At 33.3% G+C, this 27,344-nt stretch overlaps 1 protein-coding gene across 4 annotated transcripts in view; it reads right to left on the bottom strand.

Annotated features, from left to right (window-relative positions):
• Positions 1–27,344, bottom strand: part of CCDC91 (coiled-coil domain containing 91) — a 290,110-nt gene that overhangs the window by 42,458 nt on the left and 220,308 nt on the right. For 2 of the 4 annotated variants that reach the window (XM_033117969.1, XM_033117971.1), the window contains exon 12: positions 16,996–17,109. In XM_033117969.1, the coding sequence (XP_032973860.1) occupies positions 16,996–17,109 (114 nt within the window). Of the gene's footprint in view, positions 1–5,492; positions 5,615–16,732; positions 16,852–16,995; positions 17,110–27,344 lie in introns of those variants that run through there. The other 2 variants (XM_033117972.1, XM_033117970.1) reach the window with 2 other exon arrangements.

Raw genomic sequence — 27,344 nt, 5'->3', positions numbered from 1 at the left:
AACCTGGGGACTTAGAATACCACTGGACTAGTAATCAGAAAGGACGCTTGTGGGAATCAGATGATGAATGGAATTTAACCCGAATCTGCCTCATATCCAGCTCAGTGGAGCCCTAAACACACGTGGAGTACACAGCTGGCACTGGAGAAGGAGACTAGGTTCCTAGAGGATTCATCAGACAGTTCCTTCAAATGCAGCTGCTGGTGCAGATGTACATTCTTTACCAGCGCTTTTAGCACCAGGTGTACAACTATTAATCTGGCAAATGCTTTTTGCCTATGATCCCAATAATGGAGAACACCTGTAATGGCTGTTTTCATGACAGGTAGGACAAGAAACCATTTTATCCTAGGGTTATTTAATTATTTGGCTCTGAACAACAATATATTTCACAAAAACCATGACTGTCTCACTATCACACGGGGCAACTACATTGATGACATATGTCTCCCGGACCTGGAAAGCAGGAAGTAATAAATACTCAAGATTTTTTTGTAAAGTAAAGGTATGTAAAACATTTCTGAGTGCAGTAAGGTGGGAGATACATCACATGAAATAGAAGAGTTATAGCTCAGTAAAGTCTCTGAGGGTCCAGTGACTTTGAGCATGTCAGGATGGCCTCTACAATGTTAAGATGACTTCCGGGACCTTGCAACTCCTGCAGCTTAGAAAGCGGCATAGTGCTAGATGGGCCTCTTTGAAGGTGATATGTCTCACCTTAGCAATCCTGCTTTGACCTACTTATGAAGTGACCTGAAAGCCTCTAGCTGAGTGGACCCCAGAGGGAAAGGAGCCTTCCTAATCAGTCCAGGCTACAGTTCCTCTACCTCGCCTTAGTGACCAACACATTCAGTGGGTGTTAGAACTGTCCACAGCTTATCAAGATGCTATCACATGGTGTCTTATCACATGCTGTTTGTGGCAAGTTCTGATAGTGGTCAGAATCATCAGACAGAAAACTGGTCCCTTTGAAAAGTGGCATTTAGCGCACTAAGGGCTGTTAGAATTTGTATATTTGACTGTAAAGCAACAAATGTGACCCAATGTATCCAAAATGAGCTTGGTTTAGCTGATGCATCCAACTATTAAATCAGGCATGCTCAGTAGCAAGCCGTATTAAGTGACCATGACATATATGGAGTGAGATTTGAGAAGGTTCTGACAGTAGAAATTGCACGATCAGATCACTCACACACTCAGCAATCCTTGCTTTGTGGCTGGATGTCACAGGGGCCTTCCGGCCATTCCTTCTGGGAGCACATTTTGCTTTTATAAAGGATAGTTGAAGTGTTTTGTTACTACTAGGTTGGTGCAAAACTAATTGTGTTTTTTCAGTTATTTTTAACCTTTCAAACCGCAATTACTTTTGCACCAACCTAATAGTTTAGTCGGTATTAGTTATTATGTTTAAGTATGGAATAGGGTATATTTTGAAGGTTTAAGTCGTGGCAAAGAGTGTATATTGATGTAGAATAGCAAAGTAATGCATGGTAGTATATGTTTGTCATGTTTTCTCGTTTGGGTATTTTATGAAAACTCTTAACATAACAGGGGATATTCTATACTTACAAGTTCTGTCACTGCAAGGTAGAATGCACAAAAAGTGTTTTCTTAGCTTCCTTTGTACCCAATAGACAGGCTTGTGACTAAAGTTCCACCAATCAGGTTTTCCCCGAATTTAAAGGGTGAAACTCCATGGGGGACTTTCTTTGCTGGTAAGGGTAGTGGCAGTGACTTTGGCTTTCAGAAGAAGTGGAAGCTGTGACATGGAATTGGAGATACACAGGTGACACAATTGGGGAAGTGGAAGAAACTAGTTTTCTTTAGTGCTTGGTGGGGAAGCAACAGCAGTGAGATTTCCTCATTAGGTCAGTTCTATGTCATGGTTTGGGGCTTTACTTCTAAAAGCTGAGATTCAAAGCCTGGCTCTCCCATATATATAACCTTTTAATAAATAAACTCCTTTTCTGTTTCACTAGTCGGAGACTGCATCTGTTGCTTAAAATTAAGAATTCAATCTGAATTAAAAAAATAAAAATCTTGGGGCAGTCAGATGGCTCAGGTGTTTAGAGCGCAAGCTCTCAACAAAAAGGTTGCCGGTTCAATTCCCACATGGGATGGTGGGCTGCGCCCCCTACAACGAAGATTGAAAACGACGACTGGACTTGGAGCTGAGCTGCACCCTCCACAACCAGATTGAAGGACAACAACTGATGGGTCCTGGAGGAACACACTGTTCCCCAATAGTCCCCAATAAAAAAAAAAAAAGAGAGAGAGAGACTGTCGTTCTAGTTTAAAAAAAAGAAAAATCTATAGTCTTCAAAGAGCAACAATTTGTCAAATATAGGATCTTAATATGAGGTTAATCTCAGATTCTCTGATAAAGGGATGCAATGATAAAAATTAGTTCTTGGGGGTAAACCCGTGTGAATGTTGGAGCTTTATGTATAAAACTGAGGATTATGGAATCTCATCTGACCCAATCAGTGATTAGGGAAATGAATGAAAAATTACTAGGAAAAGAATAAAGGATATCAAATATCTTGAAAAAGAAAAAGAATAAAAAGATATGTACATTGATACACAAATCCCAGAGAAAGAAAAGAAATGCTAGTAAAAGCACTGTCTTGATCATCCATTTAGTATTCCTTGTTGTTGTTTTTTTTAATAAAAATAGTCTGACAATTTAGTCAAAAACTAAATCAGACGTGTGATTAACCCATAATGTAAAGGATTTCTTTTAAAAGTAATGTGATGATAATAAATTATATATTTTCTTTTTCTGTTATAGACTAGCACATATATTAAATATTTGGCCTTCCTTTGAAGAGTGAGTACAAAGCTTCCAGAGCAAGACAGGAGCACAGAGAGGTCATTTTGTTGCACATGAATCAGCACTAAACAGAATGTCAATGAGGTTTTCCCTGTTTTCATATGAGAAGAAAAATACCTCATCTCTTAGAAAAGTTTTTCATGCTGTTTCCAAGGCACTATTAGTTACAAACCAAGTTGTTATTTTTTCTATTTTTTCAAAGGAAAGAAATGAAAGCTGAGGGGATACATATGATGGAACACAACTATACAATAAATTAAATAGATTAAATTTAAAAACTACGAAGAGTCTTTTAGTAATAATACCATCTCCTTTCTATTGAAAGAGATTTTGATAATAGAAGGAAATAAGAAAGTAGTCTTTTCAGGAGTTTCATTTAAAAAGCAGCACATGAAAAATAACATCTTTTAACTATTTACATATTTGAAAAAATAAGTCAAAAGAATGGGAAACAACAGATATTCATAAATACTCAGAATAGTTTAAAAGAATATTAACCTATTATGGAGTAAGCGTACAATCCTTTGGATATAATTTCTATAGTCCAAGAGAAAGTTATTATATCTCTAAATGTTTTATAAGAATCTCTTATAGATATTAACGCAAGGCCTGAATTGTTGTTCAATCACTGCATCTTTCTTACAAATGACAATAATTTCTTTTTACCTAGCAGATAGTATTAAAAATCGAGAGCCACCAGAGAGATGCTAGTTATACTGTTTAGCTTCACACTAAAATAGAATAAAATTAAGTTAAAAATATATATATACTCTAAGCTGACATGATTTTAAAACTTAACAAAATGAGTGGTTTTCAAACAGAATATGTTGGGATCATGACTCAGTTTTCTTAACTTGCTACATAAAAACATTTTTGCACTAATGATTTGTATATTTGGATATATTTTAAAAGTCTACATAGTCTGACATCTTAGTTTTGTTTTGTTTTTCAATTCCTGGAGAAAGTATAATTTTAAGGGATTTTGGCATTAGCCTATATGTCAGCAGAAATGTGTATTAATCACAAGGATAAATGTATGAAGACGTTTAGGAGAATTAAAGACAATAGGTTAATGGGCTGGACTGGACAAAAGGTACAGATAATACTCTTAGAAAAGTAGCGCTAGATTGGGTTAAACAAACAAACAAACAAAAAATATTGTTCACTTATTACTGCTACATAAGGTTGTGGTGGTTTTAACTTCACAGCCAAATTTATATTGCTCATTTTATACAAACCTTATACTAAGACTTCATCAATCTTTTATGTACTACCATCTAATATGGTCATGACAATTAGGAAAATAGTAGGCCTGTATTTTATATGAATCGAAACCATAAAATTCTGCAGGAATGACATAATATTTAAAGTACCTAACAACAATAAGACACTCCTTTGTAGGATATTCAAAAGTTCACATAGGTGATAAAGCTAGTTAAAAATAACTTATAATTCGTTTCTAATACGTAATTTCAACAGTTTCCTAAGTTAGAGGTATATGTGCATGTGCCTGCTATCCACGTCTTTCTAATTTTCTTCCTAATTTATCTGGATGGAGGCAATTTATCTAACTTATCTAGATAAAGCCTAAAAAGTAGAAAGATATATTAAAAGCTTGTTAGTGGAGAAACTGACAATCCTAGTATACCAGATGGAAAATAATGTAAAGTAAATTATCCAACCAGACTTAAAGAGTTACTGAGGAATCTCCCTACGTGATTTGCAGTCAGACAGAACTGAATTAAAATATTGACTCTGTCTTTTACTGATCCCGGGCAGTTATTTAATATCACTGACTCAATTTCCTTCTATGTAAAGTGTATATATTCTTTTAGGGTTTTGTTGAGAATTAAGGGAAACAGTATATATAAAGCAGCTACCATAGTATCTTGGACCAACTTAGCACTCAATAAATGGTTGTTCCATAGGTTTTTCTGATATTGAACATTTCAATTTAAACAACTTAAGATTCCACTTAAGTTGAACATTTCTAGGTATCTCTTTAACTTTAAGGTCATACTAAGAAAATGTTTTCTGGGTGTCTATATTGCTGAATTTCCACAGTAACTTTTGCTTTAGTAGAACAAGCTCAGATTTTTCAAACACTTCTTTCTCCTAGGTTACATCCTCAGTAGTTCACCCTGAAAACTCTGATTGCCATGGAAATATCAACATCTTTTCCTAAATATGGAACTCAAAATTCGTCACAGCTCTATAGTTAAAGCATCATAAGAGAAGGTTTCAGTAACATGCAGGCTCCTGTTTTCATGATGAGTCATTTTCTGTATCACTGAGTATCTCACGCCCTTCTAGTTCTCTTAGCTGTTAATGTTAGGGATGCACCTCTAACTACAGCTTTGATAATTATCTTCAGGTATTGGCTTCCTCCTAAACAGCGCAATAAAACTCCTAGTGTACATGAAGCTGGCAAGGCCAGTTGGTGTGACGTAGAGGAAAGAGTATAGACAGGATCAAGTCTCAGCTATGCTATTTATTAGATGAAACCCTTGAAAAATCAACATTTCATTCATATTTGATTTTCCAGTTTGTAAAATCAGAACAGTAACCATGCAGGTTGTTATGAGTCAAATAATGTAAGTAATAATTCTTTATAAGTTCTAGTTGCTAAACAAATATATATTGTTATGGATACTAAGGTTCTCTTTCGTGGTATCTCATTTATCCTTGTGTCCTGAGCACAGCGCTCAAACTATTAGAGATCCTCACCATTTCTTCATAGACTGGAAAACACATTTATACTGCAGCTTCTCGGTACACAGCCTAGGATGAAACATGAAACACATTGGTGCGTGCTGTGTAGATACAGAGATAGATCAAAATGCTGGCCATTTGGAATATCACTTCATTCTTCATTTCTTTCTAAAAAGTTTAATTGCTGTGGTTGGAGCTGTGCAATGAAGGCAATTGTGAGCCCTTCATAAACAGTTCATGAAAAAAATATATAATTTATGCTGTGTGTGTGTGTGTGTGTGTGTGTGTGTGTACACACATATATATGTGTGCTTTTTAACTTCTAAGGTTGGTTGAAGGGTAAATCAACAAACAAACAAAAAAAGCAAACCAAGAAACAAAAAACAAAACCCAAAACAACTCTCCATCTCCACTGCCCCCAATAATCTGAGCTTCATGAACCAAGACATTCCAGAATTGCAACCGAAAGGTATATATATATATATATATATATATATATGTGTGTGTGTATATATATATATATATGTGTGTGTATATATATATTTATATGTATTTATATTATGTATTTATATATATATAAAGAATCAAGAGAGAGACTTCTTTATAAAAATCTTTATAACTGAATTTGCTTATTTCTATAAAAGATAAAATCCTTTAGTTTCTCACAGACTTCCATCCATCCTCTTTTCACTATATAGCTTAGCCCATATTTTAGTTTCCATTTGACTGATATTAAAAAAAAAAAGAAAATCAAACAAACCCGATCACCATCATCTTAAATAATATTCAAGAATTCTCTTGCTAATTATTGTCAACATAATGCTTTTGACCTTTATTCAAGCACCGTCATGGGTTATGATGTCTAGTATGGCTTCCAGCCATTATTTTGACCTTAAATAGTTACTTCAGGAAGTATGCTTTTATATTTTCCTTCCAAAACAAGACTTCAAGCTTTTTAAAGACATGGTGCTCCACGTCCTCCACGGCTGCTTCGATCTGGTGGACACGACATAGTGCCATACAGTTAACAGAACATAAACATGGGTCTCTGCTACTGTCTTATTCCTCTCGGCTTTTAACCTGAAACTTTCATTTCTGATCTGTTTATGAACTTTTGTCCCTATTCTTCATTGCTGTATCTTGCCCCCATAGGTGTTATGCCTAACAGCCCAGACTCCAGAGCCAGACTGTCACTTTCTAGCTTCGTGAGTTGGTGCCTAATAACCTTGTGAGTAATGAAGACACACACACACACACACACACACACACACACACACACACACACTTAAATAATATCCTTAGACAGTGCCAGGATCATACTAAATGCTAGATAAATGTTAACTTTCATCGTCATTGTTACCATTATCAGTTCAGTTTTGGGGCCTCTGATAGCTGCTTCTTCCTCTAGGTCTTATCTCTGGCTTTCCTTCTTGACCAGTTTCTCACCATTTATATCATGAGAATCCTGGCCATCCTTAGGAAAAACTTCACTTGGTTTGGCCCATGTTAACAAATTATATCTAACCACAGACATTCAATGATAATATATCCATCAGGTATGTCAATTTCTAGCTACCATGGCCTATGACTAAAAGCTGACGCTCTGACTTTGTTTTTCATTTGAATCAATTCTTACCACTATCTAAATTTTAAGAACTTTAGTATAGTGTACTAAATGCAGAAAAGTCATCTAAATATTTAAGAAAAAGGTAAAGCCTTTCACGAAGGAATAAAGCTAATTGTCACTGTTACAATTTAAGAAGTGATGGATTACGTATTTAGATGAACATTTTAAATTATTATACAAAAACAGATATAAACATCTGTACATACGAAATGACCCCAACATAAGTATTTACATTTACTGTATTTGATTTGGAAATTTTGTTTTTGATTTTAAAAAATGATTGCTACTCCAGAAAATCAGCTAGAGAAGAATACATTAATTGCTGTACCAAACTAGTTTTTATGTACACACGCATAAGTGTTAATTTTAAGATGGAATATATCTTGTATTTTCTGAAGCAGAATAATGGGATTTAATCTAAGCATTAAGTTATGTCTATAATATCTTCCCAATTACCCCACTGTTGAAATGGAAATGATCAATAGATTCCCCTCACCAAAGTCCACGACTGTTCACATATCAGTAAGTTCTTTCAGAATTACTCTTTATGCAAGTGAATCCAGAAAAGTAAGATCAAGAAGATTAAAATGTTATTTTAGAGGATAGGAATAAATTTGATTTTAAAGTGTATTGTATGAAATAAGATGTCAGAGAAAAGTGTAAGAAAAATAGTAAATATATATATATATATTTAGATGACCTCTATTAACTTTTAAAAATGACAGAAACTTTTAAAACCTATTCACCTCAATAGTTTCACTAACTCCTCTTCCGAAGCAAATTTTCTATTCTTTTTATTTAGAGAGGAGGACAAATTTATGATCCAGTAAAACATCATCTGGCAAAATGATTGGTACTGGATATTTCTAAGCCCAAATATCTTTCTATCTAAATAGAAAGATATTTATTGTGCCACTTAAAATGGATACAATTTTACAAATATGTAAGGTCAATTTTTGTTGGTTTAAATTAAAATACAGGTTTTATGGAGTAGGTCAAATTCCTTTGCATTGAAAAATGAGGTACAACTAAAAGCACGGACAAATGAATATTAGGGTGCGTTATTCATTTTAATATGCCTTGATCAGATAAAAGCATTGTCTAATATGAGTTACAAGGGCAGATGCTGAATTGCTACTGAGATGTTTTCTGCATAGGCAACTATATCGCCTTCCCCAAGATGAGTAAAAGCAAGGCTAAATAAAGTGCCATATCTCTATATTAATGGACAAATAATGTATAAAATAACTACTATGATGTAACTGATATGTATGAAAAATTAAAGTCCCTCAAGAGATTCATCAGTTGTCAAGGAAAATGTTATTCATAGTTTCAGTAGATTTTAGAACTGTAAGAAACATTAGAGGTCAGCTAGTCCAACTTCCATATTACTAAAATGAGAAAAGTAAGGCACCACAAGATACTACATGACTTGAAATCATGGTTAATTGAATTAACTGTAGACCTGATCAGAAATGAGAGTTTGTTTTGGTCAAATATTGCCTTTTAATAGATGCAAACACTCAACAACATTGCAGCAAAACTGATTAAATGAGACGTGTTATAATTAAGAATTTCTGACAATGCCTTGACCACAAAACCTTTGAAGTAAAGATAATTGCTCCTTACTCCTCTCTAAAAATCTAAATTAAAAGGATCCTCTACAGTGAAGATTATTTTCCTGGAGGTGATGTGAAAAACACAGGCCATAATTCAGGTTCTTAAAAGGAAATAAAAATAATCTTTTATTACATTTGGATGAGATTTTATTTTTTAGGAATCACTGCTTGGCTGTGAGCAGTTGTTGCTGAATGTTATTCACACTTCCTCCCTCATAGGAAGCACATGTGTAACAGTCTTAACTTGTGGGATGGGTTGGAACACTTCATTCTAATCCAAGGGCCATAGGTCATTATAAACCACAAATTCTTCCTCTCTAGGGAAGTGTCAAGGGATGTGGTCTTACCCATATCATTTTTTTCCTACAATCTCCTTTAGTCCAAAATAAAGTTTATGGCACTAATGACCAGATCTAATATATTCTAATACCTTATCTGGAAATTAACATGAAGAGAAAAATCTTTTCCAGAATAGCACCTAAGGAATTTCAATTGTCTAGCCATAATAAAACATAATTAAAGAACTAATATTTTAAAGGGCTGACAGGAAGAAAGTTTCATTCAGCATAAGATGATTTTGATGACATAGAACAGGGTTGACAAACTTTTTTTCCATAAAGGGCCAGATGGTAAATATTTGAAGTTATATGGGCCTGATGGTCTATCTCAACTACTCAACTCTGCTGACACAGCATGAAACCAACCAAAGAACAGTATGTAAATAAGTGGATGTAGCTGTGTGTTTCAATAAAACTTTATTTACAAAAACAGGCAGAAAGCCAGATTTGACCCATGAGCTATAGTTTGCAATCCATTGCTTATCTAGAATTTAAAATGATTCAAGAGAGTTTGAAATAAAAATAACTGCATTTGTAGATACCTAGGTGATTCTCAGACAATGTAAATATATTTTAAAATCCTTTTAGATTTGGACTAACAGTATAAGTACTATGTACTATGTATTCAACTTAATAAAAAAAGTTAGGATACAATTTGATTGTAAATTATGATTAATTATTTCATGTATAGCTAGCCACTATGACCTGTCCAAGATAAGACCAGATAAATAGTATTTATAAAGATCAGTGACATCCCTAATTGATTTCATAGAAAAAAACAACTGGTAAGTGGCATTTCAAAGGAAACTTTCTGTTTTTCAGTATAATTCTAATTTTAGTTCTAGTATAATCCTAATTCTAGTACTAGTATTCAAAAGGATTGGATAATTGATTAAAATCTTGGTTGCCGATAAACAGAAAAAGCAATGTTATCTTCTAAGGTGATTTGTGATCCCATTGCATTTTATATGATGTAGTAAGTAGTAAGTAATTTGAAAAGTTAAGTATTTTTTATTTTTCCTTCTGTGTTTCTCTGTCTTTTAAAAGTAGAAGATTGAAGGAAAAAACGCAAGGAAAAAAAGTCTTCACTTTCATCTTTTAGTCAATTTGTTAAGGGTAAAATTATGTCAAAGGAAGACTGCTAAGGACAAAAGACATATAAAGACAGGAACTGACACAACATTAGAGTTCTTCCTTCAAAGATTTTAGAACACTTCAAGAGGAGAAGATTACTTCACAGACTGGAATGTAAGCCCAGCTGGAACCAAGGTCTACAGGGCTTTTGAGGTGTCTAATGTTGAAAATCTCAAGTTGACTCTCTAGTTAAAAAAAGCTGGAGAGGAGAAAGGAAATTTTTGTTCTGGAAAAGTGTCCTTTTCTGATGCAAATAGAAATCCATCTTTCAAAGGAAGAAGTAGAGATGAGCTGCCCTAGTTTAGTCTTTTGGAAAGAGACAAGAAGATTATGAATTTGCTAAACACATTTTTTTCTTCTAAATATTATTTTATAAGCTTTGAGATACCTTATTTTTTGTAAAAATATTTCCAAACCCAAAGATATTCATAAAAATTTGAAACACTGAAATCAATTTTTGGAAAGAAGAGGCGTGTATAGATCTTAATTTTTAAAGTTTTGTATAAAAAAGGAGGTCTAGTAATTAGTTGGTACTTTCATCGGATATTTTATTCTCTCTCTCTCTCTCTCTCTCTCTCTCTCTCTCTAATACCTTTTCTGTTTGGAGAGATAGAAACATTCAAATATTAAAAGTACTCCACACTATTTAAAAAATTTCCAAATTGCAAAGTGGAACTTATAAACTTCCTATTAGTATACTGCTTAAATCAGTTTTAATTTTCTGTGAATCTAGTAACAAAAGTGGAATAAGCATTCAGATTCACACTGTAAACTTCAGAATGACAAACATTAATCTAAAAAACATGTTCAATTAGCAAAAATAATGCTACTTGGAGTTTCTGAGGATTTTTTTTTTTTAATAATGTGGTGAAAATGATAATCAGCACATATTTATTGAGTCCTGACTCTAGCTGTTGGATTTTATTATATGTATTAACTCATAACAATTCTGTTAGTTAGGCATTAGAATTATTTTTTATAGTTATAAAAGAACAAGCATAAATTAATAGAACATTGGTGCAAATAGAATTTAATGTCATGATTTTGTTATTGTTATTTAATGAGCATCTCTATGTGTGATAACTGGCTTACCAAACTAATACCAATAAATGTTAACCTTTTAATGCAAATTGTAAGAACACACAGATTAAATGGCAGAGTTCATTGTCAGTTCCCTTCAAGGGTTAATTTATTTCACACAGGGACCAGGTAACTCCCCATATGGCATTTCTTGCTTTTATTTTAAACATTTCTTATGGCAGCCATATGACTCCATTAGATGGGAAAATATGATTTTAAAATAAGAAAAACCTTCCATTTTGGTCAAGAAAATATTGACATGAAATAATATTATGAACAGGTTTGCTTTGTTATATAATATCTTGTCCAAATTTAAAGTTCAAATAAGGACTGGCCACTTATTATTAAGAAAAGATGATTTAAAAAAAGGACACATACTGATCTTAAATAAATTCTTTGGTGACGCATGTGGAAATAGGAGTCATCTGAGAATATCTTACTTCCAGAAAAGTCAATTGACTATTTTTGTCTCAGAATTTTCTCTTCAGAAGGTTAGACACCTACCAGGTGCTATCCAGAAGAAGCTCAAAGAGCTACAAAAAACTCAGAAAGACAGTTCAATGAGCTCAGGAATAACATTTATGAACAGAAGGAATACTTTACAATAGAGAATGGAATTCTAAAAAAGAACCAAACAGAGATTCTGCAGCTGAGGAACTCAATAAATGAGATGAAGAATGCATTAGAAAGCATTGGAAATAGAGCTGGAAGAGTGAATTGGTGAGCTTAAAGATAGAAATTTTAAAATGATTCAGGTGGAAGAGAAGAGGGAACTAAAACGTTAAAAAAAAAAAAATGAAGAATCTCTATGAGAACTGTCCAACTCCATTAGAAAAGGAAACATAAGGATAATGGGTATCCCAGAAAGAGAAGAGAGGGAGAAAGGAGCAGAGAGCTTATTGAAACAAATAATAGCTGAGAGTTTACCGAACTTGGGGAAGGAATTGGATATACAAGTCCACGAAGCTAATAGAACACCTAATTATTTCCATAATTAGATATTTCCTAATTATCTCCTAGCCACATTACACTAAAGCTGTCAAAGTCAATAATAAAGAATTTTAAAGGAAACCATGAAAAAACACAGTAGCCTAAAAGGAATCCCATTAGCCTATCAGCACATTTCTCAGCAGAAACTCTACAGGCCCGGAGAAGCAGAATGACATATTAAAAATATTGGAAAACAGAAACTGCCAACCAAGAATCCTCTAACCAGTAAAGTTATCCTTCAGATATGAGTGAGAAATAAAGGTTTTCCGAAACAAACAGCTGGAGAGTTCACAACCACTAGACTTGCCTTAAAAGAAATGTTTAAAAGAGCACTTCTACCTGAAACAAAAAGGCATAAAGTACACAATTTTGAGTAAGATGACAAATAGAATCAGAAAATTACAAAGCTATCTCTGAATATGGTGTAAACACTAAATTATAGCAAAAGGTTAAAAGGAAAAAAAGTACTAAAAATAACTATAGCTAAGTCAACTCAGTAATGACCTCACAATATAAAAAGGAATAATTTGTGAAAACAAAAACATGTAAGGGAAGGAGGAAAAGAACAAAACCTGTATAGGTAAATGAAGATATGATGCTATAGGCAGAAAAGGGACTATTTTATCTATGAGATGTTCTATACAAAACTCTGGTAACCACAAAATAAAAATCTAGAGGAGTGATAAGAAACATAAAAAAAAGATAAAACTGAGAAAAACCTCACAGAAAGCTACAAAACTAAAATGGCAGAAAAAAAAAACATATGGAAAAAGAAATAATGGAGTTATAGAGCAATAAGAAATACAAAAGATAAAATGTCAGTAGTAAGTCCTCATATATCAAAAATTGCCCTAAGTGGAAATGGTTAGAACTCACCCATAAAATGGCATAAAGTGGCTGGATGGATTATAAAACAAGACCCAACTATATACTGCCTTCAGAAGACGCATCTCAGGTTCAAAGACAAACACAGGCTCAAAGTGAATGGGGGAAGATGATCCTCTAAATATATGGTAGCCAAAAGAAAGTGGATGTATCCATATTTATCAAAGAAAGACAAAAAAGGTTAAAAAGAAAAAGACAAAGATGGACATCATATAGTGATAAAGGGGTCAGTTCATCAAGAAGACATAATATTTACTAATATATATGTACCCAACTTAGGAGTAACAAAATAAAAAGCAACTATAATATTAGCAGACTTAAAGGGAGAAATTGACATCAACACAATAATAAGAAGGGCCTTTAACATCTCATTTACATCAAAGGATAGATCATCCAGACAAAGTAAAAAAGAAAACCTCAGCCTTAAATGACAAATTAAGCCAAAAGAACTTAATAGATATATACAGAACATTCCATCCAAAAAGCAGCAGAATATATAATTTTCTCAAATGCACATAGAATATTCTCAAGGATAGGCTATATGTTAAAACACAAAACAAAGCTCAATAAATTGAAAAAGATGGAAATCATATCAAGCATCTTTTCCAATGACAACAGTATGAAAATAGAAATTAATTACAAGAAAACTGAAAAATCACAAATAGATGAATATTAAATAACATGCTATGGAAAAAATATTGGTTCAAGGAAGAAATCAAAGGAAATAAACGGAGAGTAAGAAGACAATAGAAAAGATCAATGAAATTAGAGCTTTTTTTAAAAAAGATAAACAAAATTGACAAATTTTTAGCTAGACTCACTAAGAAAAAAAGACAGAAGGCTCAAATAAATAAGAATCAGAAATTAAAGAGAAGTTACAACATATACTATAGAAATACAAAGAATCATAGTTGACTTCTATAAAGAGCTATAAGCAAACACATTGGGAAAATCTAGAAAAAAATGGATAAATTCCTAGAACCATATAAGCTCCCTAGACTGGATTATGAAAAAATAGAAAATTTGAATAGACCAATTTTGATTACTGTAATCAAAAACCTCCAAGGAAACAAAATCTAGGATCAGTGGCTTCATGGGTGAATTCTACCAAATAATCAAAGATGTAATACCAATCCTCAAACTCCTCCAAAAAACTGAAGAAAAGGGAATGCTTCCTAAATCCATTTTATGTGGCCAACATTACCCTGACACCAAAACCAGAAAAGGACAACACACAAGAAAAATTACAAGCCATTATCTCTGATGAACATAGATGCAAAAGTTCTTAACAAATATTAGCAAACCAAATATAACAATATACTAAAAGGAACACTAGGAATTATTCCAGGATGCAAAGATGGTTCAACATCCACAAATCAATCAACATTATATACCATATTAACAAAATGAAGATTGAAAATCATATGATCATCTCAGCAGATGCAAAAAAAAGCGTACAACAAGATCCAACATCCATTTATGATTAAAACTCTCAATAAAATGGAATTAGAAGGTAAATATCTCAAGATGATAAAGGCCATATATGACAAACCCACAGCTAACATCTTACTCAATGGTGAAAAATTGAAAGCTTTTCCTTTAAGATCAGGAAGAAGACAGGATGCTCTTATTACCTAAAGCAATCTACAGACTAAAGCAATCCCTATTAAAATCCCAATGGCATTTTTCACAGAAATAGGACCAAAAAATCCTGAAATTTGTATGGAATCACAAAAGATCCTGAATAGCCAAAGCAATCCTGAGAAAAAAGAAAAACGCTGGAGGTATCACACACCTTTATTTCAAACCATACTCCAAAGCTATAATAACCCAAACAGTATGGTATGGTTAGAAGAACAGACATATAGGTCAGTGGAACAGAATTGAGAACCCAGAATAAAACCCACACATCTATATGGACAACTAATTTATGACAAGAACATACAATGAGAAAACAAAAAGAACGAGAAAGAAAAGTCTTCAAAAAATGGTGTTGGGAAAACTGGACAGCCACATGCTAAAGAATAAAACTAACCCATGATCTTATACCATACATATATAATCAAAATGGATTAAAGACTCGAACGTAAGTCCTGAAACCATAAAATATACAGAAGAAAACATAGGTGGTAAATCCTTGACACAAGTTTTTGCGATGCTTTTTGTGGATTTGTCTCCGACAGCAAGGGAAACAAAAGCAAAAATAAACAAATGAGATTATATCAAGCTAAGAAGCTTCTGCATAGCAAGGAAAACCATCAACAAAATGAAAAGGCAATCTACCAAATGGGAAAAGATATTTGCAAATGATATATCTGAGAAGAGGTTAATATCCAAACAATACAAAGAACTCATACAAGGTAACAACAAAAAAGCAAACAACCTGGGTAGAGAATCTGAATAGATATTTTCCCAAAGAAGACATTCAGATGACCAACAGGCCACATAAAAATACATTCAACGTCACTAAATATTAGGGAAATGCAAATCAAAACCACAATGAGATATCACCTTACATCAGTAGGAATGGCCATCATCAACAAGACAAGAAATACATGTGGAGAGGATGCAAAATAAACCACAAAAAACCGTCATACACTACTGGTAGGAATGTAAATTGGTACAGCCACTATGGAAATACTATGAAGATTCCTCAAAAGATTAAAAATAAACTACCATATGATCCAGCTATTCTACTTATGGGTTATTATCTGAAAAATACAAAACACTAATTTGAAAAGATATATGCACCCCTATGTGCACTGCAGCAGCCTAAGTGTCCATTGATGAATCAATGGATAAAGATGTGATATGTACAATTGACTATTGAATAACAGGTTTGAACTGCACATGTGCACTTATACATGAATCTTTTTCAATAAATACTGTAGATGTATTTTCTCTTATGATCTTAATAACATTTTTTTCTGGCTTACTTTATTGTAATAACACAGTACATAATATATACAACATACAAAATATATATTAATTGACTGTTTATATTATCAGTAAAGGTTCCAGTCAACAGTAGGCTATTAGTAATTAAGGTTTGGGGGAGCAAAAAATATACACAAATTTTCAACTGTGTGGGGTGACGCTAGCCCCAACGCTGTTGAAAGGTCAATTGTATATACAATGGAGTACTAATCAGCCATAAAAAAAAGATAAAATCTTATCATTTGCACCAACATGGATATGGGCCTTGAAATTATGGTAAGTGAAATAAGTCAGACAAAGAAAGACAAATGCCATATGATTTCACTTATGTGGATTAAAAAAAAAAGAAAATAAAACAAAACAAACTCATACTGGAAGACAATGGATTGGTGGTTATTAGAGGGGAAAAGGGTGAAGGCAAGGTGAAATGAGAAAAGGGGGTCAATTGTATAGCGATGGATGGAAATTGGACTTTTCAGTGGTGAGTACAATGTGGCATGTACAGATGTTGAATTATAATGCTGTATAACTGAAACTTACCTACTATAAACCAATGTTACATAAAAAAAAAGTAGAACTGTATCCTTTCTTCATAAGTATAAAGTTAAATTGTAAGTAGTGTAGGTAACTTCTAGGTGTCTAGCAAGAAATTATTCACTGTTGCTTTTTGTTGACAGATGAGATTAACATCGACAGCTGTAAGTATTAGAATATATAATTGTATCAGAAAAATAATCTTAGATAGAGCATTTTAAATGGTTTTAAATCTCAAGTTGTTATATGGAAGCCAATGCTTCAGTTTATGGAAGCACAAATTAAAACCCTTCAGGAGATACTTACCCTTTTCTGTTCTTTTACATAGTCTATCAATTCATCTCTTGTTCTTTTCACTGCCTCTTCCACAGCCTTTTCACTTCGCTTCTGCTCTTCTACTATTGCTGCCTTAACAGTTTCCTGTTTATGGGAGGAAGGAAAAAGTCAGGGAGGTATGTATCATGACAGTTTGTGCCCATTTTATATATAAACTAAAAATCCTCTTCAATGGTTTGAACTTATTCTGTTCAAAGCATATCTTCAAACAGGAATGAGAACTTACAAAATCTTTTGGGAACTGCTAGAGATTCCAAAGAATTCACTTTTCTAAACTGAGTGAAAGGGAAAAGAAATGGAATAAGCCATTTATTGCAGGGAGTGCCCGACAGACTCCGATGGCTTCCTTACCAACCTTTCATTTGATGTTTACATGATTGATCACCTTCCTGTACTTTGCACTATCCACATAAGACTTCCAACTTGTGTTTATTCTTCCAAGAACACCCTAATGCTCTAGCCGTTTTATTCACGTTTAATTTTCCCATCATACAATAATCAAGTGTGGTCTGGGTAGTAAGATTTACAGCTAGTTTGGTCTTCCTGCCAGATTAAGATGTCGAGAGCTGCACACCATGAATAAGAGGTAGAAACTCCACCCTGTGTGCTAATATTTGAAAGGAGCAATCTAGGAAGAAAAATGGTACTCTGCATTTTACTGCAATAGTAATCAGGTACCTAAGAGATTTCAGAATTTCAGACAAGGAGAATGGAGGCTAAAATTCTGAAAAAGAAATATAACACTTCTCAAAAAGTGGTAGTAATATTTTCTGCTAAAATCGTGTTTCATAGATTGGATGAATGCCACAAAACAAACTTCTTTAACTTCCATTTATCTATATAAACAGCATCCTTCTTTTGAATAGGCAATTATAAACTGCCTTGAAATTTCTCAGGAGTATTTTTTTTCATTTTGTTATTCTTGAGGATTCTTCACTTTGTAGTGTATGAACGTTTTTATTTAGTTTTTCCCAATAATTTTAGATATGTAGATATAACCCATAAAATAGAAACATTAAAAATTTCCTATTCTGAATATATTTACTGTGGAAAATTTGAATATATTTACTGTAGAAAATACAGAAAAATGTAAACACAAAACAATACACACACACACACACACACACACACACACACACACACCCTCCCCCCACATACTTCAGTATAAAGAGGATATGGCTCAAACTGTATATACTATTTTCTAACTCTTGGCAATTTTCAGTTAAAATATGCTTTTAATATTTTAAAGCCATTGTATATTCTTTCATAATATGATTTATATTCCATTACAGGGGCATATAATAATTTATTTTACCAATCCTTATTCATGAGTATTTTGATTGTTTTTAATAGAAATAATATATGTACATTTGTAATAAATGTTATGTATTTCTTCAATTCAAGAAGTAGAATAACTTTGGCTAAAGGATATAATTATCGACGTCTCTAATAGCTTTTGACCTTTTGTACAAATTTTTTTCCCATAAGCAGCCCATGAAAATGGCTATTTTCTTTCATCCATGATTATATTTAGTCTTATCAGATTTTGGAATCTTTGCTTATTTGAGGGAGAAAGACATCTAATTTTATCCTGCATTTTAAAAAGGTAATTATATGATATTCAACATTTTCATAGAAATATTACCAATATACATATTATCTCTTATTATTTGCCTGATCATGTCCTCCTCCCATTTTGATACTGGGATACTCACAATTTTTTGGATTTCTTTCTAATATATAAAATTAAGTCACAAATCTGAAAATTCCTATAATGGTGACTTTGAAAATTACTACTTTATTTTCAATCACATTAAGCTTTAGTTCCAGTGATAAAATAATAGAATATTAAGTTGCATCCATAATTATTTGAAAAGATTAAAGTTGAAAAACTATAGTAATTTTTAAAAGAAAAAAAATGAGGACAAATAAGATTATTTAAAATGAAAGCATCTACTATTACAATTCCTATTGGTTTCCCACTTTACTAATCTGGAATTTGAAATTTTTCAGATTTTAGAAAGGCAAAAAATATTGCATATATGTATTAGCAAGGCCCCTGAAATACAACACATTAATAGTTCTGCAGTGAAGAGTATGAACAGTCACACTATGTGGGTAAATTAAAGTATAAATATCATATCAGTTCAGGTCACATTTTGCCAATAGGTGAGTTACAAAAATCTTTAGTTTGCAGGGTGTTTGGAATTTTAGAACTGCAGATAAGGACTGTAGATATGAATTATCTGGATGTAAAAGATAAATCTGCCCATATTTAATACCAATCAGAATTTCTATCTAGCAAGGGTCATCTTGGTAAATTTGACCAGTACTTTTTGGTTGAAAGCAAAAGCATCAATTTAAATAAAAGGGATATATCCAGAAAAAACATGAAGCTAATATGTTCTGCAGGTGACATTTTTTTAGGGGTTGAGACTTTATATCATGTGTTCAGTCCACATTTTTGAGAATCTTCCTCTACCAATTTTTGAGCAAACAAAAAAACCATTTACAAAAAAAGTTTCCCATGATTCTCCCCTCCTACTTGGGAGTTAGGTGACAGTCTAGGTTCTGAAATCCACCCTAAAAAAATTACTTATCAATAAACAAATTTCTTTGAATATGATACAAAAGTAAGGTTTAAGTCTCGCATTTTCCAACAAATTCTGAATTAGTTGGAACTGATGAATGAATTTTGTGTGCATGTATGCAAGTGCCTGTGAGTATCTGCCTATCTGTTTTATTGAGTTCCACAAATGAACTGTATCGTCCATATGAGTCACGAGAATTAGTCCAAAATAAAATGTATCTCACAAGGAATGAAGACTTGTCGCAATGAGTATATTCAAACAGGCAATTCTGAAAGATTATTTTCTACAATACTTTAGTAATGGCCACAAAATTAGAGCACGGTACATTCTCCAAGGATACGTTTCTCAACCTCGGCTCTATTGGCAATTAACTTTGAGAGGCGTGGATGTGAGATGTCTTGTGATAAACAGCACACCTGGTGTCTACTTACTAGATCACCTCCAGGTGAGAATCATTGCTCTAATAGTTTGGAGGGAAAAACATCCCTTTTCATATATGTTATGGTATGTTAAAATACATCAGTCACATTTGTCATATTTTAAATACTCTTTATCTAAAAATATATGAAAGAAATCATATCCAAATTATTATATACCTAGTTTTTCAGTGTGGAAGAAATAATTTTATATACTTTTTTTTTTAATGAATGACTGGAATCATTTTCTACACTGTTACAATTAAGTAAGTCATAATGAATGTCATTAGGGCTAAAAGCTTATGTGATGTATTTGTACATGATTTTAAGATTTCTCTTTATTGCTTCAAACTATAGTTATGCTTTGGTGCCCATTACATCTACCATACCTTTCAGTAATCACAGGATCATGAACTAATAAATGCTCATTGGTTTGTTTGTTCTTTATCAGTGCAATTTAGTTAAAGATTGTAAACACAGTTAAATTATTTACGGAACAAACCTGAGCAATCAACTCAATTCTGGTCTGGGGGCTGTAAACCATTGTATCAAAAATTTTCTGAGGCAACTATGCTTTAATTATTTTTTGTTTCTGTACACAGTGTATGTATGTTATCTAATTATGTATTATTTTAAAAGTTTCACGTGGTTTTGGAAATACACCTTAGAAAATTATGTGAATCATAAGTCAAGCTGCTTTATACACTTCCTGTGCATCAACAGTTAAGGAAAAAAAGTGAGACATCCATTCCTATACAAATTTGTGAGCTCAAACTGCAATTCCTTCAGTGCTTTATATATATTGGTGATGCAAGTACAAACAAAATTTCCATTTTCCATATTTCAAAATCCATTTACAGTGCAACTGAGATGCTTTCATGTAACCTTTAATTTTAAGTAATTAATCGGCAGTGTAATCACATGCTAAGTGGAAAATATTAATAGAACCTAATTCTGAAAATGCTTCTCAAGTGATGAATATGTTTAATTAAAATCATATGCTCACTGATTGATGTCAAAGCACTATTCTGTGTGAAAGACATTTTTAAAGATGAAATACTATGTAGAATCTCATTCACACCAGCATAAATAAACTGAGTATTTGTTACCATTTTTGATGATAAGGAAACCTAACTGAACCACAGCTAAGCAAAATGTCATCCTCCCCAAAGAAAAGTCTATTGTTCTCACTAGTATATCTATATTATAAAAAAGATTATTCTTATTACTATATTTTGGATTTCATCCATAGAAATACTTGTGAAGATTTGTTTTTTTCTCTTGTTATGTAAGTACCTCCATAATATTCTCAATGAAGCCTCTTGGATCATTAAGCCTAAAATAGTGACTATCGGACCTTTGTAGAAAAAGCATGCCAATCCCTGATTTAGGTCATGATCCCGCAAGTTGGCAATCTGGGCTGGGCTCAGCTGGACATTTGTTTTGATTTGGTCTTGGCCGGGCTCTCACATGGATCTGCAATCAACTGATCCATCTAGTGGCTGCTACCACTAGAATGACCTTAGGTAGGAAGGCTTCCTGTTCTCCCATTGTTCAGCCGATGAGCTCAGGATTTTTCACATAGCAGCTGGACAGAGGTGCAAAAAAAACAGCAAAAGCATGTAAGGTCTCTTAAGGCTTGGGCTCAGAAATGATGTTACAATGTTACTGAAGCCACATTATATTGGCCTGAACAAATGTATATTATAAATTGATTCCCAAATTCTATTTAATTGTCTAAACAGCTATTCAATACGTTCAAGGATAGCAAACATACTATTCTGTTTATCTTCTTGGATACATATCTCCAAATTGGATTGGTTGTTCTCTAGGTCGGCTACATAGTTATCTATTTTGGTATTTCCCTCAAGCACATTTCTGGGGATTTACTCCATTTCTCTTGAATTGTATCTCCAGCTTTCTAGATACCAATGGATTCTTCTTTCTTGGTTCACTCTTGTTTTGACAGAGAATCTCCCACCAGGACATTCCTGAGAAAAGGCACATGGGAAATAAACTTTTAGCAATTCCTTTGTCTGAAAAATGCTTTTATTCTACTCTCCCACTTAATATATAGTTTTGCAAAGTGTGGGTTTCTAGCTTGGAAATTTCTGTAGTGTTAAAGGTTGTTGAGAAATCTGACTACAGTCTGATTCCTCATCATTTGCATAACATTTTAAGAACTTTTATGCATTTTCTTTAGCCCTGTTTCTCAAAATATTCATGACAAACCTAGTTACAGACCTATCTAAAACTCAAGTCCTTCAATTCTGGGAGACTTTTACTTTGATGATGATGACGATAATTTCCTGCATTCTATTTTCTGTTTTTTTGTTTCTCAAAATCCTATGATTTAGTTAATGAGCCTCCTGAGTTGACTGACTAATTTTCTGGTCTTATTATTCCTGCTTTCCACTTCTTTGTATTTTTACAATCTTTCCTCTGAAAGATTTCTAAAACTTTATGTTCTGATTCCTGATTTTGTTTTTAACTTTGTACTATACTTTAAATTTCTAATCTTTTCATTTGACTTAATAAAAAATAGCATCCTTTTCTCCTGTTTCAGAGATGCAAAATCTTCTCTTAGCTCAGGAAATTAATAATTTTTTAAACTTTTCATGTCTCACAGCATCTCTGTTTTACTCTCTGCTTTTCATGAGAACTTGACTGTTCATACTTGACTATTTACTCATGTTTACACAGTAGAGCACTAAAATGCTGAGTAACGTCTCTGTGCTTGCAGTTGCGGTTTATGGACTGTTATCTTAATAGCACAGTAATCTGGCTGGGTTGTTTCCTTGGGTCAATTCCTGATACCAATATATTTAGGTCTTTTATCTTAAGCTGTCTAGATTCCTTAGAAAAGAATCTTCCAATTTCCTGTGGGGTTGTCAGCATTCTGAGAGCTGGGATAGGAAAAATAGCTAAGGTTCTCAATACACAGCACAAAACTTTTCACCTTGTTCTCCTTCCGACCCCAAGCCATTATAGCACCTAGGCCTTCAAGTGTGCTTAGTTATCCCTGGTCCAGACACCCCGCATTTTATTTTTCTTTTTAGAGAACTAAGCCCAGTTTTCTGCCAGGTCTGGAAAAAATGAGTGGGGACCTAACTGCTTATTAAACAGATTTTCAAAATTTTCTTGTACTTGAAGCTTCACCTTCATTCCCACTTCCAGAGGTATCTGTTGCCATCAACTAGTAAGCTTTTGGAGTTTCTAAATGCATATTGGTATTCTCAGTTGTCTCTACTTCTAGCTACTGTGTTTCCCCGAAAACAAGACCTAGCCGGACAATTAGCTCTAATGTATCTTTTGGAGCAAAAATTAATAGGAGACCCGGTATTATATTATATTACATCATATCACAGTATATTATATAAGACCTGGTATTATATTATATTATATTATATTATATTATATTATATTATACCCAGTCTTATTTATCATATTAAAATAAAACTGGGTTTTATATTAATTTTTGCTCCAAAAGACGCATTAGAGCTGATGGTGCAGCTAGATCTTATTTTCGGGGAAACATGGTATGTGTTCCATTTCAGTAGAGTTTTATTTCAGTAGGGTTTTATAAGGGTGTAGATATAAATATGTACTCTTACTGCTCTTTTTAACTAGGTATGTGTTAGAAAAATTATATTAAACATTTGTTTTGAAACAATTTTAGATTTATAGAACACTTGCAAAGATAGTACAAGAGTTCTTGCATACCTTTAATATAACTCTTCCTAATATTAACATCTTACATAATTATGGTACATTTATCAAGCTAAGAAATTAACATCATATAATATTAAACAGATTAGAGATTTGGTTTGTATTTTACAAGGCATCCCTTAATTTTTTCTTCTGTTTCAGCTTAATGTTGTCACGCGGGGCGGCCTGCGGGGTCTCTGGTCCTGCTCCCCGCACAAGAACGCAGGATATGGTGAGGCCAAAAGGAACGCCCACGGAGCCATAAGTAGGGGAGTCATACCACTATAGTTTCGCTGGCGACTGGGTTGGAGACACAGGAAGCAGGAGCCACACTATCTGCAACCTGCTGTCCATTTCTCTGCAATCCGCAACCCGCACTCCGCCGTGCTAACTGCAATCTGTGCTTGCCAGCCCCCATCTTCTTGCTAGCCCCCATTTTCTGCTAGCATAGCCACGGCAGTTATATTAGTGGCCAGTGGCTCACTGGTTACAGCTGACGGTCAACTAGCCACAGCTGATGGCCATCCAATCACAGTTGATGGCCATTTACTACCTGAGCCAGCACCTTTCCACGTGAGACCCAGAGCCTGCGAACTGCTCTCTGGGGCTCTGTCCCCACAAATGTAATTTTTTTTTTTTTTACTGTTCCGGGATTAATCAAGGGTAAAACATTGTATTCAGACATCACATCTCATTGGTCTCTTCTAATCTGTGACATTTTTTCATTCTTTCCTTATTATGACATTGACACTTTTGAAAAGTACTTTTCCGGTATTTGAAGTAATTTGAATCTGTCCCTTTTTTCTCATAATCAGACTGGGGTGATGGATTTTGGGGAAAAATACCAGAAATGAAGCATGCTTTTAATTATATATTATCAGGGGATATGTGGCATTAAACATAATTTATAACTGGTGATGTTAACCTTGATTTCGTTTAAGCAGTATCTGCCAGGTTTCTCTAGCGCAAAGTTAACATAGTTTCCCTTTCTATAGTTTATTCATTTGAAATGAAAAACAGTCCAGACAACACTTATGGGGATGTGAATTAAGTTGCATCTACTGGAGAGGGGAGTATCTACATGTATCAGTTTTTCTTTTATAGAGACATATGAATATTTTTAAACTTCAGACACAGTTTATTCTATAGCTATAGAACTATCCAGCATTTCTACTTCTTCTTGCATTAGTTTGGGATTTATATTTTTCTTAGTAATTTTTCATTTCATCTAAGCTTTACAGTTGATTGGCATTATTTATACTGCTTATACTTAAATTTGTATAGCATCTACATTAGGTCACTTTATTCATTCCTCTAATAATGTGTATTAACAATTCTTCATCAATCTTGTCAATGACTTGTGAATTTTATATCTTTTAGAAAATGAAGTATAGTATTTTGAAACTTTCCAATCTATGCCATGAATATCTTTCATAAACTTTACTATTTCTTTCTATTTTCTTTGGATTATTCTATTCTTTCTTTTCCAACTTCCTTAATAAATTGAAGTGTTTGCCCATTATTTTCCAGCCTTTTCTATTTTCTAATATAAGTATCTAAGACTGATTTTCTCTGAAGTACCACATTAGATGCTTCTCACAATTTTTTCAGTAACTATTTTAATGACTGCATTATTTTTCCTTTGTGCTTAACTTTAAAAATAATTTTAATACATAATGAAATGCACAAATCTTAAGTGTATGGCTGAATGGATTTTACATATATACATATATATATATATATATATATATATATATGTATATATATACTCATTTAATCAAGAAAAAGAACAATTATATGCCTCAGAACATTCTCTTATGTTTCTTCCCATCATAAATAACTACTATTGTGATTTCTATCAGCTTAGATTATTTTTGTCTGTTCTTAAAGGCTATAAAAATTGAATAACACAGTATTTATGCTTTTGTGGCTGGCTTTTGTTCTACATAATATTTTTAAGATTCATTCATATTATAGAGAGTATCATTAGTTTGTCTGTTTTAGTTTTGTTTAGTGTTCCTTGTATGAATATACCACAACTTAGGTCTTCATTCTACTTCCAGTGGACATTTGGAATGTCTCCATTGGGATTATTATGAATAAAGCACCTTTTATCATTCCTTTACACATCTATTAGTGGATGTAAACACTGATTTCTGTTGAGTGTACAGGCAGACCTTGTTTTATTGTGCTGCACAGATACTTCATTTTCATCAACATCGAAGCAAAACGTTCCACCAGTAAGGCTCAGATCATAGGTAACATTTTTTTAGCAATAAAGTATTTTTAATTGAGGTATGTACATTTTTCAGACATGCTATTACACACTTAATAAACTACAATATATGTAAAGATAACTTTGATATGCACTAGGAAAAGGAAAATTTTTGTAACTCACTTTATTGCACTATTTGCTTTATTGCGGTGGTCTGGAATGAACTTGTGATATTTCTAACATCTGCCTGGACACATAATTTTAGAAATGGGGGGTATCAAAGTATGTGTTAAGCTACTTACTAGATACCGCCACACATTTCTAAAAGTGGGCAGACTGATGTACACCTCCAACAGGAGCGTATGAGGTCCAGCTGTTCCACATCATCACCACCAGCACTTAGTACTGTCAGTCCCTTCAATCAAACTAGGACCCAGGCAGGGGTAGTTTGGTATCTCATTGTGATTTTAATTCACACTTCCTGGAAGAATAATGATATCGAGCACCTATTCACATGCTTATTGGCCATTTTTACATGTTATTTTGAATAGTGCCCATTCTTCTAGGTTGTGGCCTTTATTTAAAAAAGTAAGGCCCTCTAGGGTTCTCCAACGAAAGCCCGTGATTTACCAAAACCCTTCCATCTTGGCAGGACTTACCCTCTAACTTTACTTCCCCCAAAGTCTCTGGTCTGCTCTTTAACCTCCCAACTGTTCTTTTTTGTTGGTGGATTCTAAGAGTGTTCCCTCTGCATATGTAACAGAATTTAGCCTATGACTTGTGTATGTGGGGAGGGCAATCTGAACACTGTTCTTTTTTGTTGTTCTAGAATTTGTTCTGAAAATCTGTCCCTTGGCAAGTCTGCACATTGCCTCTGCCTCATTAACTCTATAAGACTGATGTTTTCTGCTTGAGCTTTAACTCCACATGCTACTTAATAGAAAATGCTTTTTAAAGCCTGATTATAAAGTTCATCTTAAACATTTCCATTTTCTCAAGCACTGAAGTGTCTGTGTTAGTTGCTCTACGATGTCTTCAGAAAGCTGTTTTATATATTTTTGTACTGCTTTTTAGTTTAGGTTTTTGTTGTTGTTGTTTTTTATGTGAAAGGGTAGTCCTACACAAGCTATGTTGTGACGGCTAGAATAAGAAGTTCCACTCATTAAGTTTAAATTCCAATATTATCTATTTCATTTCTAGAAATTATCTTTGGTTTTTTTAAAAAATTTACCTGGTCGTGTTTTCATAGTCTCAACTTCTTCCTTACACAAAAGATTTACAAATTAAAGATTTTTTCCCCTTTAAACAAGTTCTATAAAATATTATTTAATCTTTAAATTCTATATAGTGAGACCTATTTGTTCCTTTTATTATTCAACATATTTTTTT

The sequence above is a fragment of the Rhinolophus ferrumequinum genome, chromosome 10 (assembly GCF_004115265.2).
Source record: "Rhinolophus ferrumequinum isolate MPI-CBG mRhiFer1 chromosome 10, mRhiFer1_v1.p, whole genome shotgun sequence".
In the NCBI taxonomy this organism is placed as follows: Eukaryota; Metazoa; Chordata; class Mammalia; order Chiroptera; family Rhinolophidae; genus Rhinolophus; species Rhinolophus ferrumequinum.
Note: the sequence above shows the minus strand (reverse complement) of the source record. Positions and strands in the feature narration are given on the sequence as shown.